This window comes from Tinamus guttatus, unplaced genomic scaffold, assembly GCF_059628265.1.
Source record: "Tinamus guttatus ecotype Peru unplaced genomic scaffold, ASM5962826v1 Tinamus_guttatus_pri_ptg000601l, whole genome shotgun sequence".
In the NCBI taxonomy this organism is placed as follows: Eukaryota; Metazoa; Chordata; class Aves; order Tinamiformes; family Tinamidae; genus Tinamus; species Tinamus guttatus.
The window spans coordinates 815,033-832,945 of NW_028289135.1; the positions used below are offsets into that span (position 1 = coordinate 815,033).

General features: G+C 36.2%; 1 protein-coding gene across 3 annotated transcripts in view; it reads left to right on the plus strand.

Moving 5' to 3' along the window:
* SMOC2 (SPARC related modular calcium binding 2) overlaps window positions 1–15,176 on the plus strand; it is a 133,120-nt gene extending 117,944 nt beyond the window's left edge. For 2 of the 3 annotated variants that reach the window (XM_010221563.2, XM_010221567.2), the window contains exons 10-13: window positions 7,726–7,828; window positions 8,707–8,981; window positions 12,015–12,058; window positions 14,817–15,176. In XM_010221563.2, coding sequence (XP_010219865.2) covers window positions 7,726–7,828; window positions 8,707–8,981; window positions 12,015–12,058; window positions 14,817–14,840 — 446 coding nt within the window. In that variant the 3' untranslated portion in view covers window positions 14,841–15,176. The remainder of the gene's footprint in view (window positions 1–7,725; window positions 7,829–8,706; window positions 8,982–12,014; window positions 12,059–14,816) is intronic. The other variant, XM_088534869.1, reaches the window with a different exon arrangement.
* The last annotated feature ends 2,737 nt before the right edge of the window (window positions 15,177–17,913 follow it).

Below are 17,913 nucleotides of genomic sequence, written 5' to 3' on the forward strand. Positions count from 1 at the left end.
AGAACCATAATTACATTCTTGTCCATCTTTAATTTACTCCATTGCAGGATCTTTGCTACCAAGCAATGTGTGTTCATTCCCTCAATACTTACTGTAAGTTGCAAATTGAGGATAGTATTGGTTTTAACTCTGAATTGCTTGCCTTTTTTTTTTTTTTTTTGTGGGTTGAAGTCAAACTCAACATTACTTGACTTTATTGTGGTTTAATGAGGTACACAGTATTATATTTGGCGTAGGGGATCCATTAGAGACAGATGCCAGTTTGCAAAGAAAGCTGGTTTGGAAATCAGGCTACTCAGTTAATAGAAACTAATTGTTAAGGCCTGAGCCTGCAGTTTGTCACAGTACCCCCCCACCTTGCTCCAGCAAGAGTCAAGGGTGTTTCATTCTTGCATGATATCATACCTTGTAAAAATTTCCTACTGAGCAACTGTAAGACTATATTATGCTTTTGCATTAGTAATTTACTACTTTTTTTTTTAAATTTAGTAAAGGATGAGCCAGTGAGATTTGAAATGCAGAGGAAAATTGTCATGTTTAGTGAAAAATATCCTGAAAGTTAACATGATTGCCAATCAAATTAAATGGTAGATAAAGAGAGAAATAGATTTTTGTGTTGCCAGGTTTCTAAGGTCTGGTTCATTTCATAGTATTCAAGTAATGCTTTAGCAGTTTTTGCTGATTCTTTCTTCACTTTAGCTACCTCCAGATTTTCAATTTTATAAACCTCTGCTTTAACACTTCTGTAAAAACACATTCTGAATTTAAATTCAGTATATAGTAATGACTCGAGAAATAGCCTTTTCTACTTCCTCCTTATTCCCAGCTCACCTTGGTATTTGAAATCCAGTTTCTAAATCTTCTATTCCCAAATTACAGGAGTGTGGGAAAAGAGATAAGCAGTTGAATTTGATAAAAAATTGACTCCTATTTCAAATTCAGTACTTGTAGAGATCTGTATAAACAAAACAAAACATGAGTAAAGGAAGGTGTGGTTTTTTGTTTGCTTGTTCTGTTTGTTTTTTCATAAGAGACTATTGTCCTTCTACTGTCTTTTTTGTTTCACCTGGCTGTTTGCAAAGGAGCTAGATCTGAAAGGTCTTTAGACAGTATTGGTCTTGCAGCTCCATCTATCCGATTTAATGAAAATGTAAGGACCATAGACAAGCGTAAAGGTTCTCTTCTTATCTCTGAGTACCTGATACTACTCTGTGGGCCAGGACTCTTCAAAAACACACATATATGTGTGTTGCTGCACTGACTCAACTTCTGACTCGGCTTTGAATTTCCTTTAATCTTTTCGGTTTTATGATCAGTGATTCTTAGTGCCCGAAGAGAGCTGTTTTGTGGCGTTTAATTATTTGAGTGTGGATGCCTTTGGGGTTTTCAGCTGAGACCTCCAAAGGTAAAAGTCTCAGTAAGTGACATCCCAAAAGGTTAAAAACAACATCAGGTTGTAGAACAGAACATTTTTCATGCCTGTTTCCAGGGAGGAGGCTGTTTAGTTTAATTAAGTAATGTAAAAAACATCCCTACTAAGTAAGTCCCCATCATTCAATTTTTCCAGCAGGAGACCAGAATTATGCATCTTATTGCTGAGGTCACTTCCATAATTACAACAACATACTTTTTTTTTTGGTAATAGCTTTTCCTTTGTAATAGTTATTTAAATGTGAGTAATTAAATATGGTTATTTCATACCCATCTCCTGAGAATAAACATAACAGTATGATGAAAATACTTAAGTGAATTGAAAGTAACAAATTTCAATTAAAAATTTGATGTATTTGATTCCCTGAATAATTTTGGCTGTTAATTGTTAAGACTTTCGAAGTGATAGTGTTGAGATTCAGATGCCTGCTGTGCCATACAAAACTGGATTCCAAAATATTTCCATTTAATAAGCTATTGTAGAAAGAGTTACCGTGCTCAGAAATAACAGCTCTGTGCCTCAGTGGCAGGGAGTCCTGAAATATAGTATATGAGGCAAAAAACTGCATGTATGAAAACTGCGTACAGTTATTTTTCTCTTCTGGATTTTGTTGCTCCTTTTTCTAATCTTGAAACTTTTCTATCTGTGTAATAGTCAATGACTTGATTGACCTGTGTCACTGTGCTAATATATCAGACAAATACATTTTGTTTCTTTTGCTGCAGCAGGACTCATACAGCTATAATGAAGATTAAAGTTAGTGTAATGTGAGCTGCCTCTAATGTCTGGGAGTGAATATTGGGAATATTGGCACAGGCTGAACCTAAATGCTCAGAATTTCATATTCTTCTCATCTTACTAAAGTGTCTTTGACTTCCCAAACTGGATTGCATGTGGTGGCTATCTTATAAAGGTATCAGCATGCCTTGTTACTAGATAAGCAGCAAAGGAAGCAAGAATTCTTTAGAATCTATTTTTTGGTACCTTGTCTTTTTTTCCAGTCAAAACTAGGACAATGAGAGTCCAAAAAAGAATGTTTAAAAAAAACAAATGAAGCCCACAGACCTTCTTCAAACAAGCAAGTGACATGTAAAAATTAGTCATTTCACATTGCCTGTGATATGCTGCAATGTCCCAATTCTCCTTTTCTTGATTAACCATGATACTAACAGAATTGAACTAAGTTGAATGATCTGCTTTTCCTATCAGGAAATGTGCTAGCTTAACTTGGTCATTGAAGCCAGCAAAAACCGTTTATCGGACCGTGCATTTTTCTGTTACAAACATTATCATTTCTTTCCATCATATTTACCACCCATGAGTAACAGAACAATTTGAGTCAAATTGTAATTAAAAAAACATAAATATACTTAAAAAAATATGAAATAGGATTCATACCGATCAGCTTTGCATCACCTTGATGTGAGCTAGCTGTTCCAGCTTCTGCAATAACTAATGGGGAAGAAGAGAAACATTTCCAGAAAAACACTATCCTCACTATCCTATTTTAAGAAGAGAAAAAAAATGTAATATTTGGGATGAATAGCTTCTACATGTGCTTCTTCTTTTTGCTCTACAGAGTTTTAAACACTGGTAATGGGTGTGAGATGCCTCATTTCAGCAGGCTCAAGTTCAGCAAATCTCACTCATTTTGCTTTGGTATTCTATGAACATCTGGAGTAGAAGGGCCCTGAAAGACCATCCTTTGCTAACCCTTTTGTTCCCCTCCACCCACACTGAAATTAGAACAGAAAGATCATTTTAAAATAATAAAGTTAATAAATATATGTGGAGTACTGAAAACTACCTCCTGCCCTTTTCCAGAAATGTGTCTTCCTCTTAAGACATACAGGTATGAGGATCCATAGCAATTGGTCTGTAACTCCCAGCTAATGTCTGTTCTGCCCTACCGTATTATTCCTGTGCCGATTTGTTCAGGACACAGAAACCATGGCCGCATGGTTACGAAGAAAGGCATACAATATTCTTCCTCAAAATTTGCCATCAGAATACCTAGGCAGTCTTTAAGTGATAAGCATGGCCTTTCCTTGGCCTGTCATCCACAAGGCAATTTAACTAGGAAGAAATGAGCAGGATGGTGATTAAGAGAGGCTGAATTTATGGAAAAAGGTCATTCCTTTTTATTAGGCCAAAGAATGTATTTGGAAAAAAAAAACCCAAAGAACCAAGAAATTGGATGAAACCCAGATCTTGGAGAATTTGGCTCTGACTTTAACTTAACTTTTTTTAATCAGGGAGAACATTTGAGAAATATTTGAGGTGGGGGAAGATGGTTAATACCTGAGGGATGTTAACAAGGAGAGATGACAAAGTCTTAAGTCCTTGCAAGACACAGAGAGAGTAAGAGGAAGATAATCATTATTTGTGACAGGTAATCAGGAGGTGTAGTTGCAGAGAAACTATCATGAACCATAAAATCACCGACTCTGTTGAGGGTATGAGTTTTGGTCTCCAGCAAATTCATGAATTTTACTTCCCAGGCTCACCTTTGAAGGTTTTTTGTTGTTGTTCTTTCATCACAACCACTAGCATTGACAAACAGAAAATGTTAAATTCTGTTCTCCTTTATATTACTATTTTTCAGTGAAATAAAATCTGCAAAGGAAAAATTAATAGTTCTGATTATTTTGATTTTGGCATGTCAAAAACTATTTATTATCTTCAAAGAGATTTCAATAGTCATTGTAATCAGCTGCACTGCTAAGCCTGATATTAGTAATAACAAATAGGAAATGAAAAAGGGAATTTTACATTTGCTAATTAAAAGTTGTTGTGCTTTTAGTTTTTGAGTGACAGATTCCAGAAAATTTCCTCTGTTGCAGATAGAGAGAGAAGATTATTGTAAACTCCCTTTAAAATTGTTAATCTTAATTATTGTGCTCACATTCTTAGAGACATGAACAAAATGCTTTTCTATCCATGACTTCAGATGTGTTGTAAAAGACACTCTTCCAAGATTCACAGTAGTATGTGTTTGGGTGCATATTTTACAAGGTTTATAGATGCCTTTCCCACAGATTAATTCCAAAAATTATCTTAGTACTAATGGGATATATGTTTATACACAGATATGTAGATATACCTACACACATATATGCATACAGATATATCATAACAATCCTTGGATTACCTTTATGCTATAGCTGAAGTGTTTGTATAATTCTCCTGTCGTATGCGGTATTTGTTGGTCTAAGGTTTCTAAGCGCTATGCTCTGTTTAATGGAGAATACATTCTGGTAAAACTCTCCCTAAAGTAAACGCTTATTTCTGTGTTACATCTCTGAACCTGCAGGATAACTCCATGTATTTTGAACTTCAACCTTGTAACAACAAATTATTTATACAACTTGACAAAGTGACACAGAAAAAGCAGCTGCACAAGACGAAACTGAAGCACATAAAACATAGTGAGAAGAATAAAACTCCCATCACAGACTATTTTTCTATGTTTAGTCCACTAAGAGTGATTTTTTCATTACAATCACGAGAGCTCCCCCAGTCCTGCAATTTCTTCTGCAATTTTGCTGAAAGTTAAAGCTCAACATGAAGCCTCCAGAGAATTATTCTGAGTTAATAACACCTGCAAAGAACAGAGTTTTCACTGTGAGCTAAATTGCTGTGTGATTGCCCACACATCAGCAAAAGTTATAATTGGGAGAAACTGAATATATTCTCTGTTTTTAAACGGTGAGGATTCTGTGGGGTGTCATTTTACATTAAGTAGTAGAGTTATAATTGAGAATGTTTCACAGCAACGGACTGTGTTTGTTTTAACAGCAAGATTTACTTCCTATGAGAAGATTTCTATTACCATCAGCTGCTCAACCTTTCTTAATCTTAAGCAAAGTTGTCAGGGACTAGACTTTAAACAGGGATTTTTTTCTTCCATTTTCTTTTGAATTTATAAGTTGATTCTTTTACTTCCCTAGCTGTTTCTCATATCTTAGCAAGCTAAGTTCTGATTTTAATCTCACATCTGTAGCCTATATATACTGAGCAACTCCCCGCACAGCAGTAGAAATTACCCAAGGTATGCTTTTTTGTTTCTTCCAGATGTTTCAGAGATACATTCATAGCTAACAAGAACAATTCAGACATAGCTCCTGAATCAGATCGGCTATTAATATTATCGTCTATCCAAAAAAAAAGGACAGAGAAAGAAAAGAAAGTCAAATAATCTTGTCTGTGTATTGTATTTTGAGATACTCCTTTCTATGTTTTCAATGAATCTTGTGTCAATTTAAAGCTCATGTTTAGAATAAGATTCAGGGTTATGTCTGATGACACTAATACAATCCAAGCAAGAAATGAATAAACCTGGTTTTACTGAAGACAGGTCTACATGGGCATTTGCAGACAAACCACTTTTTTTTTTTTTTTCCCCTATGCTTTGAAGTGAACCAGCACTGGTCCATAGGCCAAGTAACCCTGTTAGCAAGTTGTAGTGCTGTGGTCAGTAGCTTGATCAGAGATTTAATTGATTGAGGTATGTTGCCATGCTAACATGGCTGGATGTGCTTTCTGTGTTGGAGCTATTTGGACTCTGTCTGCTCATCCCTGGGCAACAGAGCATTATGACTTGCAAAATTACATAGTCTCATTTATATGTTAGTGTACAGCTTACTTGCCTAGTCAGAAAGTTTCTTATATACCAGCATGCATTTTGTTCTGGAGAACATACTTCTGAACTACACACTGATTGCTGCCATGAACCTTTTGATATACTCCTCAGTCCCTTCTCATGTCTACTTCTTTCACAGGTCAAGTGCCTGGGAATATAGTCCAATTAGGTTTTTTTTTTCAATACAATAAAAGGAAACTGATGTAAAGCTAACGGAAGCTTTACATTTCTAGGACAGTGACATCTGATTTCAGATATGTACTTCTAGAGCAATGCAGCTTGCTTCAGTGAGTTTCTGTTACATGCCTTTTACAATTACCAGAATAAAATATCCTCAGTGCCAAAGGCAAGCATGTAGGATGCAGGGAACTCCCAAATGCATAAGAGTGTTAGACACAGTAATATGTAGTGGCTGCTGCTGCTGTATATAATAGCAGAACATTATAGCTATTCTTGCTTCAATGGAGATCAAAACCAATATAGCATTCATTTCCTTGAAGCATCATAGGAATTATTAAATGATAATTCATAGCGAGATGAAGCTTTTAAGCTCAGATAATTTTGCTGCCTGGTCCAGAGGTCACTGAGAAGTGTAATGAAATAACAAATCTCTACTGACTGACTACAGTAGAGATCCTTCTCCACAACCCTTCAATACATGTCTCTACTGAGAAAAGGAACTGTAGGTAAGTTCCATCTCCAGCACAGAGCTGTCTGTGAAAGATGATGCCAGGGGCTCTAGCTTCAAACATCTGATCTCTGTGTCACGACTCGTGGATGGTCCTAGAATTTAACTCAGACATTGCAGAAATAGGTGAAGACATGGTGTTTGCCTCAAGGCTCTAGGAAAGTGGAGAGCAAGCAGGTGCTTTGTGGAAACAAACCTCCATGTGTCGACAACACTGCACTTGTCAGATGAATTTATCTGTTCCAGCTGCACTGCTCTAAGAATGGATCTTTCAATACATATTTATTTGATGTATTAAGTATCTGAAATGTGCTGCCAGTTTCTTTCAAAGAGCTTTGTGGAACTGGGAGTTGGGACAATACAGAATCACGGTAGCATCCAACAGTAAGAACCAAAGTAGAAGCTAACAGCTTCCCGTTGTGCGAGCTACTGTAGAGTGGGAGTTAACCGCTTTGTCCAGTCAACAGTGGAAGAAGAAAAGAGATGACTCATTTTACAGAGAGGAAAAATGATGCCCTAAAACTATTGAGAAAACCAGTGGCAGCTCAGAGGAAATCTGAAGGTGGAAATCTGAAAAAAAAGTGCTGCTTGAACTTCAAGCATGTATTTTCAGACTGTCTATATGATAGACAAGCATATGTTTTTACATAACTGTTCTTTTCAAAATGTGATACCCATAAAAAAAGCATCTCACAGAGGAATGAAAATATTGCAAATTGAAAGAAAGGGATCCAAGCAGTACAAACCAGATATAAAAGTTAAAAAAGATGTTTTTCTGTCCCTGATCTGTCATACAGATATGTGCCTGAATGTAGATGCTTCATTTTGAATCACTCTGAAATTCTCCAGTTTATTGGAGTTTGTATGCAGAAGTCATGTTTATCTCTAACTTTGAAATATTGTTGGAAGCTAAATATTGTAAAAGAGGAAGTAAGGAAAGGAAAATATCTCTTGCTTTTCTAGGTTGTCCTGGGGCTAAGAAGAATGAGTTCCTGACTAGTGTTTTGGATGCATTATCCACAGATATGGTACATGCAGTTTCTGATCCATCGTTGGCTTCTAGCCGGTGGGTTTTAGATCCTTTTCATGTGTCTTTAGATCCTTTTCATGTCTTCTGGTAGTGGCAAATGAAGTGTTAAGGACTCCGAGAAATAATTTTACTTCTGCCTTCACAGAGAGTAACTATCCAAGAATTGATCTGGGAGAGTTTACTTGAAAGCTATCACTGTGGACAATGCCCACTAAATGGACATGTATCTGATGGCTGAACCCTAATCAGCAACACAGCTTAGAGTTTGTCTATAATTGCTGGTGCAACTATGTGCCAGTCTTAGTTTGTTTTCCTGTCAGACTTCTCTTGAGGAGTGTGTACTAACTTCCAGTTTCATGTTTTGCCTTATGTCTTCTAAAACAAAACTGCTATCAACAGTCACATCTAGAATTAAAAATAAGTGAAACTTTGCAAGTCTGCAGTTAGGTTAGTATTTTAACTTACTCTCTGTTGAATGGATTTAGGTGTTTAGTTTATAAGAGTGCCCATAGTGGGTTGTACTCGAAGTCTAGATTTTTACCGATGTTGATTGTTGGCCTGTTTCATTTGGGCGTGTTATGTGCTTACATCTATAGAAACGTCCTTTTCACTTTTATTTCTCTCTTCACTTTTCTGTGCTTCGGGAAACAAAAGGGAAAGGCATTATTTTCTGTATACAGTGCAGACCTGAGCAGGGTTTCAGAATTGGTTAAGACCAGATTCCAGTCCCTAGTGTAAAATTAGGGATACAACTGGCCACAATAAAAAGAAAAGAGATTCACTACAAGAAAGTAGTGTCCAAAAGTGAAGAGGTTAATCTAACAAAGCACCTAGTGATCTAGCTATTCATAAGGAATGGTATAAACAAACATATGCAATGACGATTAAGGCTTAACACTTGGTTTCTCTTTCAGGGTTTCAGAGCCTGATCCAAATCACACTCTGGAGGAGAGAGTAGTCCACTGGTATTTCAAACAACTTGATAAAAATTCCAGTGGTGACATTGGCAAGAAAGAAATCAAACCATTTAAGAGATTCCTACGAAAGAAATCAAAACCCAAAAAATGTGTGAAGAAGTTTGTGGAATACTGTGATGTGAACAATGATAAGTCCTTGTCAGTTCAAGAATTAATGGGCTGTCTGGGAGTAACAAAAGAAGAAGGTAAAGCAGAAACAAAGAAACGCCACAGTAAGAACCTTTTCTATCTGTCTTTTTCACTAGATTCTTCAAAGCCATCAAAATTGGTATTTGTATATGCCAGAAGTATATGAGATAAAAATGTACATCTGCCTATAGCTTTTGGAGTAGTTGCTTAGGGCAGATGAGAGGAAAGCTGCTTCTGTGTATACAAATCATCACATCCCAAAAGAATCAAAGACTTCCTGTGACTGGTCATTAAACGCTCACTTATATTGCTTCATTATAGCAGGAAAACTAAGAGATATGATACCATTGACAGTTAACTGAAAGCAGTGTTATTATACTAGCATGTCATGAATGAGGGGAAGTGCCACAGCTGTACTTCCTGGCTTCCTGCTGGGAAGGAAGCACATTATTGCCCCTTCCAATAGCTTCTCATTTCTCAAATGTGACCTAGAGGTACAGTGAGGAATGTGGTCATCCATCACATAGATGTAACAACTACTGGTACACCACCACTTATGGCTGCAACGCTAGTAGAAAGCTGACTAAAGTGCACAGTAATCCCTGCAGTATTCATTCATGCAATTTCTGAAAACAAATACAAAATCTTTGCAAAGAGCAACAGTAGATCCCCATTTTTTTTAATGTAAAAAGTTGTAAAATATGAATATAGACTTTTTTTTCTATTTGTTTGGAGGCCCAAAATGAAGCTGGGACAGTAAAACAAATGTGTCATAGTGAATCAAAAGCAAGTTAAGTAGGAAATACAGTCAAAATAAAAGGTGAGGCCCCATCTGGAGTATTGTGTCCAGTTCTGGGCTTCACAGTACAAGACAGATGTGGAGCTGCTGGAGAGAGTCAAGTGCAGGACTACAAGGATGATCAGAGGCCTGGAACATCTGCCCTATGAGGAGAGGCTGAGGGAGCTGGGCCTGTTCAGCCTGGAGAAGAGAAGGCTGAGAGGGGATCTAATCAGTGTCTATAAGTACCTCAAGGGAGGGAGTGAGGAGGATGGTGCTGGCCTCTTTTCAGTGGTGGCCACTGATAGGACTAGAGGTAATGGCCACAAACTGAAGCACCAAAAGTTCCACAGGAACTTAAGGAAAAAAAATTTAACAGTGAGGGTGACAGAGCACTGGAACAGGCTGCCCAGAGAGGCTGTGGAGTCTCCTTCTCTGGAGATCTTCAAAACCCGCTTGGACGCAGTCCTGTGCCACGTGCTCTAGGTGACCCTGCGTGTGCAGGGGGTTGGACTAGATGACCTCTAGAGGTCCCTTCCAACCTTAAGCATTCTATGATTCTATGATTCCAGTCTAGAAAGGATATATTGCAGACAGAAGGAGTAGGCGTACAGTGTACTAATAAAATAAATTGTGTATGGCTGCCTGAAATTGATTTACTGATATATGAAACTTGGGACTTTTGTGTGTGTGTCAATTTAATAAGAATCCCTTGCATTTTTCATTCATAAAGGGAAGGTGAAAATATGTGTTTGTAGGTGGCTGTTGTTATCTATCCTATAAATAGGGAAATACAACACCTTTTTTATGGTGACTTATAATGCATACTATTATGCTCACTTAACATGTTAAAATCCACCACTTCTGTACTGTGGCAGCCAGCACTTCTTGACCTTACTTTACATGAAATTTGGGTCCCAAGTCATTGGTCCAGGACATAAAGGAAGTCTGTAGCAAAACACAAACCAAAACCCATTTATTCTTGCTTATTTTACTGTGCCCATTCCAGTAGAAAAACAAAAGCTGTCCATAAGATGCCTGCTTCAGAGAAGAAAGTTGTAAGATATATGAAATTACATCAAGATTACCAAAAGAGATAAAATAAAAATTAGAGATGAAGTAAAAAATATATTCAGCATGCTAAGCGTTTTGACAGGGCTTCTCCAAAAAACAAATCTTAAAAATGAGGATGCTTATTTCTGGAAGGAAAAAAGATCTCAACATTTTTGCATGGAAAAACTAATAGCACACAATTAGAAAAAAAATCTTAAGCAAATCATTTGGTTGCTTTTCCATTTTCCAATAGTAAATAATTCTTAAGACAAGAAAATAATTGCTTTTGTTGGAAAGTCAACATTTGCTTTTGTTTCTCTTGCCTATATAATTAGAATTCATATACATAAATAATGATTTTCACATTCAGGATATTTTCTTACTGATAATCCTTTTAATTAACAAAAAAAAATCATCTCTTCACTGAAGTTAGAATTATACTTTCAGGAATAAGTGAGAACTATTTCACCTAACATGTGAAAGCTGAGATACATAGATGACTCTGTATGACCTTTTATGGGTCTTAAAAGGTATATATCCTAAAATGTCTTATGAGAACCATTTGAAGCAATAGAAAAGTCAGAGAACTGCAATATGCATTTTCTCTAGGGAATGGTGGTTTCTGCAGCATTTATCAAGGTCAAATTTAGTTCCTTTCTCAACTCAGCTTTATTGACCAGCAAACTGAGATGGAAAATGGAGAAGCTTTCTTCTCGAGCTTCTCAAGTTTGCTTCTGAAGGTGAAGTTCAGTAAGTTCATGTAGCTGGATTTTCTGTCCTCATTTTGTGTACCATCTTGGTCTTTGCCACTAAGGAGAAACTTAAAACAACAGAGATAATCATATACTTTTGCAGCTTACCTTTGAACAATGTTTTTAACTGTTAGCACTAGAGTTTTTGTGAAATATTTGTAAGCAAAGTGAATGCTTCCAGACAGTCTTTCGTACTTCTTTCCCACCAGGAATATTAAAATACATTTACTACTGAGGATTGAATAAGTTTAAAATGCTTGACATTGTTTGACCCCCTGCAAACTGTCCTAAGCAAATGGTCACATATTACCTGGCAAGAAATTCTGTTATTCAGCTTTCAGATAACTGTGTGAAAGAAGCAAAATCTATAGTGAGGAAAGAAACAAAAATGGATGTTTCGATTAAAGATCTGAAATATTGTATATTACTCACTGAAAGCTATGCATCCCTTTTCAGAATGAGGGCTTCAGCTCTTGAGGGAGGCTATATGTAATTTTCAAACCAGGTTCATGATATTTTCTTTTTCCTTTTAGCAGCCCCTAAAACTAATACTGAGAGCACTTCATCCAACAGGCAGGTAAGTACTGTGTAGAGCAAGGTCTTTATTCTCTTCTTACTTCCTGAACATTTTGTGTATTTCAGCTGTTACCATTGCACCTCGAAACTGTATTAATCTGCCATTCTGCAGACTTTCCAGGAAAATATAGAGCAGCATAATGGTAAACAAAGCTTGACTTCCTGTCTGTCTCAGGAAAGTTAGATCAATCAGTTACAGGTGCAGAGTTAAACATGCATGAATTAAAAGTGGATTAGGCATGCATTTGGATGTTCCTAGCAAAGTGTAAACTGACATCTAGTTTAGAAATACTTAGATGACTGTAACTGGGTCCTCATATGAGTATTCTGCCTCCTGAATGACATTCCTGAACATTTTAATGTGGAATGCTTTATCATCATTTACCTTTTACTTTACTTGATTTTGTTAACCTTCCTGTGAGTCATACTACAGACACAAACTTACACTGATCAAAATCTTTTTGTGAATAGAGCTATGCATTTTTTTATGCACTATGAAAATCTATACATCTAAACTCCACTTAGTTATTGCATAGTGGTTTTAAACACCTTTTAAAATCTTAGTGTAGAGAAAAGAGCTGTCATTTTTAAATGCCTTTGCTGACTGAGCTAAATGATGCTGGAAAATCTAGGATTTACATCAGTCAGAAGATATAACTTATGACTAAAATTGGTTTGGTCTGTAGAAGGTTTTTAACAAATAAGAAAATGTCAAGTGCCCTGATAATATAATCTGCATTTGGTTTTCAACTTATTTTCTGCAAAGACTTCATTTTATCTTTCAGAATAACACCAGTTAGTGTAATTCATCGAGTTCTGATAGTACCTTCTGGCAGTGCCTGCACAAGGCACAAAACTATATACATTTTTAGATCATGAAAAGGTAGTCACTGAAAAAGAGAGTTGAAAAGGGAAGCCTGGGGGAAAGATTACAAAGGACTTCTCATTTGCATGTATGTATTTTCATAATTATTAATCTTAATGATTTTCTGGACAGCATCAGCACAGCTTCCTGTTACTTTTGCATAAATCTGAAGAAGGACTTGCTGAGTTTGACTGCTATGATCCAGTAAAAGCATTAACTTACAATCCTTGTTTCACTTATGCATTAGTAATTAAATGAATAACAGATACAAAAGCTTCAGGTAATTATGATTTTTTAAAGGTATGATATATATATATATAGAAATATAGAAGAACACTACACCTGAGAGAAAATATGAGTTTGGTAAAAAATACACAAAAGGCGTAGTTGTGGTTAATTATCCACTGTCTTCCTATCTATGAGAAAGCTAGATTAATTTGTTGAAAACTAAACCCTGGGTGAACCTCCCCACAAGCTAAGCAAAATCTTCCTCTCATTGTTGCTAGTCAATTTGTTACTTGCTATATCTCTAGGTTTGTTTGGTATTAATTGCAGACTTCCTAAGGCAAACTCGACACTGGCTGTGGGTTCTACCAGAGAGCTCCTAATACCTTTGATGGAATATAAAATGTTCTCACAGCTAGAAGGACGTGATAAGTTTGTGTTTATTTAAACAAATGTTTGTGGTCTTAACTTTTCAAGTTCTGCCCACAAATCACTTATACTTTAAACAATGCCGCCTGAAAATAATTACCCTGTCGGAACTCAAAAACATTCAAAGGGGTTATTTTAATTATATAATAGCAATTACTGGCATACGTGCATTGCACTTGAAGCATGACATGGCCTCTCTCCCTTTCTTGTAATCCAATCCTGACTTGCAGAATTTGTAATAAAAGTGTCCTAGAGATTCTGTTTTTTCAATTTTATCCAATAATTCTGCTGACTCAGCACCAATTATTTTAAAAGCCGTTGCTGACAAACGATAGCTTTGACTTAAGGCTGGCTCAGCAAACCATCTGTTGGCAGTTCCATACTGTAACCATACAAGACTGCAAATGTAGATGGTGGTTTTCATCACAAAAGCTTTTGCTTGAAAGGAAATTGTTGAAAAGGAACTGGGCTGAGTAGGAACCCCTTAAAGGAAACCACCCACCTAAGAAGGTGTAATTAGAACAGCACCACTCAGGAGATGGGTACTTGGAAGTACTTTCCCATTTCTAGTAGTTTATTGCTCTAGTCCAGTTATTTATACAATTGTAAATATGTTATGCATGTATTTTTTTTACATATATTAATACTTACAGGATTTTTTACAAACACTTAGATTTACTGAAAGAAAGCAAATATAGATACATATACTAATATACAAATTGAGTCTCAGCCATGGTCATTCTAACAGAAGTTAAATATGTCACAGATGTAACAGAACTGGGGTAATAGCCAGGGATAATTCTCTTACTTAGCTCCACCCCATCAAACAAACATACATATTCATGCACACACACAATATCCATGAAATCCAGAGGGTGTTTTGCAGCCTCTCAAAAAGTTTACAAAGAAACTAGGGAGTATTCATGAGACTTTGGCCAGAAGCCATTCATGCTATAGAAAACTGTATTGTACCAGGGACATACCCAAGCAGTTCATAAAACTGTGCGTTTAGCAGGTATAGATTTAAAGAGGCCATAGGTAAGAGATGGTAATGATGTTGCTATTCTTGTTTGTAGATGCTGTGAAGGATTACATCAGGATTATTTTACATTTGTATTTGTACAGAACTCTTGTTCTGATAGTGGCAACAGGACCCTGCTGAAATACAGATAACTGTTCATACTTGATTTCTTGAAAATATCAGTAATAATGCAATTTTTTTCAATCGTCTTTCTTTCAGCAAGTTTCTAAGAAGCAAGGGTGAACAACTTATTCATCCAAGGCAGATCTCTTTGACGTGGGAGATTTCCTCACCAAAAGTCAATAAAAACAACTGTAGTATTTGCACTTTGTACTTTAAAATGTAAATTCACTTTGTAGAAATGAAATATTTAAACAGACTTTCTTTTAATCTGTGAAAATGTAATGGCTAGTTTTGAATATTTTATCACATACAATGTATGTGCTTTCTTCTGTTGTCTGAAATATGTAGAATGTGTTGGATATGTATAAGTTTGCATTTAGACCTTTTTAAAACATTGTTTAAAAACATTAGCAAGGAAACCTGATTCTGCATATTTTGGTTTCAGTAGTATGTCTTTTTTTTTTAATCAATACCATCATTTAAGTAGAATAATGATGAAAGGTCTGCTGTATTCTCAATTTTGTCCAAGCTATGTTGGATGTTTCGGGTTTCCAGGACCAAGGGAAGTGTGTAAATTGCTGTTGACTTGTTTTTTGCAGTTTCAAAGTGAACCAATTTTTCACTGGTGGCAATGTTTTGTTTCATTTTGGTTTTATTATTATGCTTTTCAAATATCAGGCAAAGAGAATGCAACCACTAATGAATTCAAACCAGTTATGCTACCGTTAAGACTCTTGTAGAAAAATGTATCTTTTCTCCATTTTTGAGGAGCCTTTCATTATATGTTTTGGTAGGATTTTTTACCCTGCTTGCTTTTCTTTGAGTTATTAATGCAGCAAATCAAGAAGGAGTAAAGTGGATTGTAATGTCACTTAAGTCTGGCTCAACATGATAGGCAGGCAACATGCTCCTGCCTTAAGTGCAAAGCAGAAGAGGAGCCTATCTGGGTCAGGACTGCAAATTTAACTATAAAGAGACAGAAGAAACTAAACAGATTTGTCAGCCTTTTCTTCTCCCACACCTGGCTGCCCTCATCAACTCTTTGAGTTGCCTCTGGGTCTACTAAGACGTAATGCTATCACCAAACAAAACTATGAACAGTTGCCATGAGGAGGGGCTGTTCACATTGCCCTTGCCTGAGGTGTTTTCTTGCTTTCTGGAAGAAGTTCTCATAAGTTTTCATACCTTCTTTGTCATTTCCTCCTCATCCCCCTAACTCTTTTTTTGTGTGTGTGCATGCGTGCGTGTGTGTGTGTGTGTTTGCCTGAGGGGAACAAGAACTTACGGATGTGAATTTAGAGCCCTGGACCTAAGTAAAAGGGCTCAGCCCTTGAAGAACTGTGAGTTACAAGCAGCTGGATTGATCGATGCAGTGGTAGATGGATTGCTGGCATCTAAGAACTAACATGAAAAGGCAAGAATGTTGCAACAAGCAGTGATTTCATTCTGGTTTTCTTAAATAATGTGTGGGATTGAACATGTGACTAGCTAGTCGTAATAGCACCCTGGCTCAAGCTTGTACCTGCAAAACCTTTATTGCAAATAAGAATGTTTTATTTTAGTTCTACATATGAATATATGCTGAAGTGATAGCAAACAGTGTATGTAATGGAATTGTATCCAAGAAAGTGAATATTTTTAAGCTTTGGCAGCAGGAGGAACCAAGATGCTACTGCATGTTATCTTGTATGTTTGTTTTAAAATGCATTTGTTATTCTTTTATAATGCTAAACTTTGAATTTAATCTTCTTTATAGATTAAAATCCAGTATACAATTTTTTGTCCTTTTTTTTTTTCTGCGACACAGGCATCTTTAGGAGTAGGTACACACTGTGGTGAAGTACATTATTTTTAATAATTTTTCAACTATTTTTTCCCATAGTTCTTCTTGATCAGTGAAGTAGTATTACAATATTTATGAAGCAGCCTTTACTTCGATAGCTAAGCACTCTGTGAGGCAGACAAACAATAAGTTACACAAGCCACTGTAACCATCATGATCATAATAATCTTTTGAGCAACTTCATGATCTCATGTTGTATCTCAGATCCCTTTCTATCCTTGCCCCATTATTGACTTCTTTCCTAAGTTAGGTCATGCCTTATTTACATCATAAATTTCTGAAGATAGCAATTTTTAGACCATATTCTTTGCTATTACTAACTTCATATAGCTTTTGCTTGGCCTCTTGCCTTTTCTCAGTACAGTACAATGTGGCACAGATGTGCATTGCACCTTCTGCCCTCAGTGTGATCACAAGCTGCTAGGCAATCTTTAGCCACAGTGGAATCAATAAGAAGGAGAAAGGCAATCCCTCAGGAATATTCCTCATTTTGCAAGGTGGGGCCCACTATGGTTAATAGCAGCATTTTACAATAAGCATCTAACTTCATATGACTTTATCACATGTGGTCTATATAAATGTTTGCTGTCAAGTATTTGTCAAGCTCCATGATATGAAATGACAGCTGTTTTTAAACATTGAGGGGAGAAAACTATTGACTGACTATGTGATTATGTTAGGAGTAGCCTTAAGAGCTTCAAAATAAGAGCTTAAGAGCTTCATAAATAAATTATATGGCCATTTTCCAAAGACTCTTACAACATTGAGTCATTAGAAAAGCAATGACTGAAATAGAAGGTTTTTCATCTTTGTACATATTTCTGTACTGTTCTGGTTCCTTTTAATTTCCAGACATTACACCACTCTGCTATAAGCAGCACCTAGTTCTCGTAGTTGTAATTAGGGATGAGTCCAAACTCAAACTTGGAGCACACTAGAATGCATGCTAAATTCATGTTTGGCTTATAAATCTTCTGCATGTCTATGGGATAGTGAGATTCAGATAAACCTTTGCCTTTCTAGTTTTATCCAATCCCAGATCCCAAAAAGGAATCTGTGTGGATAGTCCCTTAGGCTCATGTCAAAGTACCAGTGTTTATTTAGTTCACCGCAATGGATTAGTTCCACTTTTTATATTATTTTACGTGCAACAATTTAGATGTAATTTTAATTCCATTCTTACTGAAAGCACAACTTATATTATGATTCTTGTTGACCATTATTTATTTTGTTGAATAGAGTTTTTTTAGAGCTTTTATAAAGTTGTAAGTCAATATCTGTTAACTTTTAGAAATGTATATGTGTTCAGTGATATACCCAGGCTGTTGCAATGACCATTAGTCAATAAGA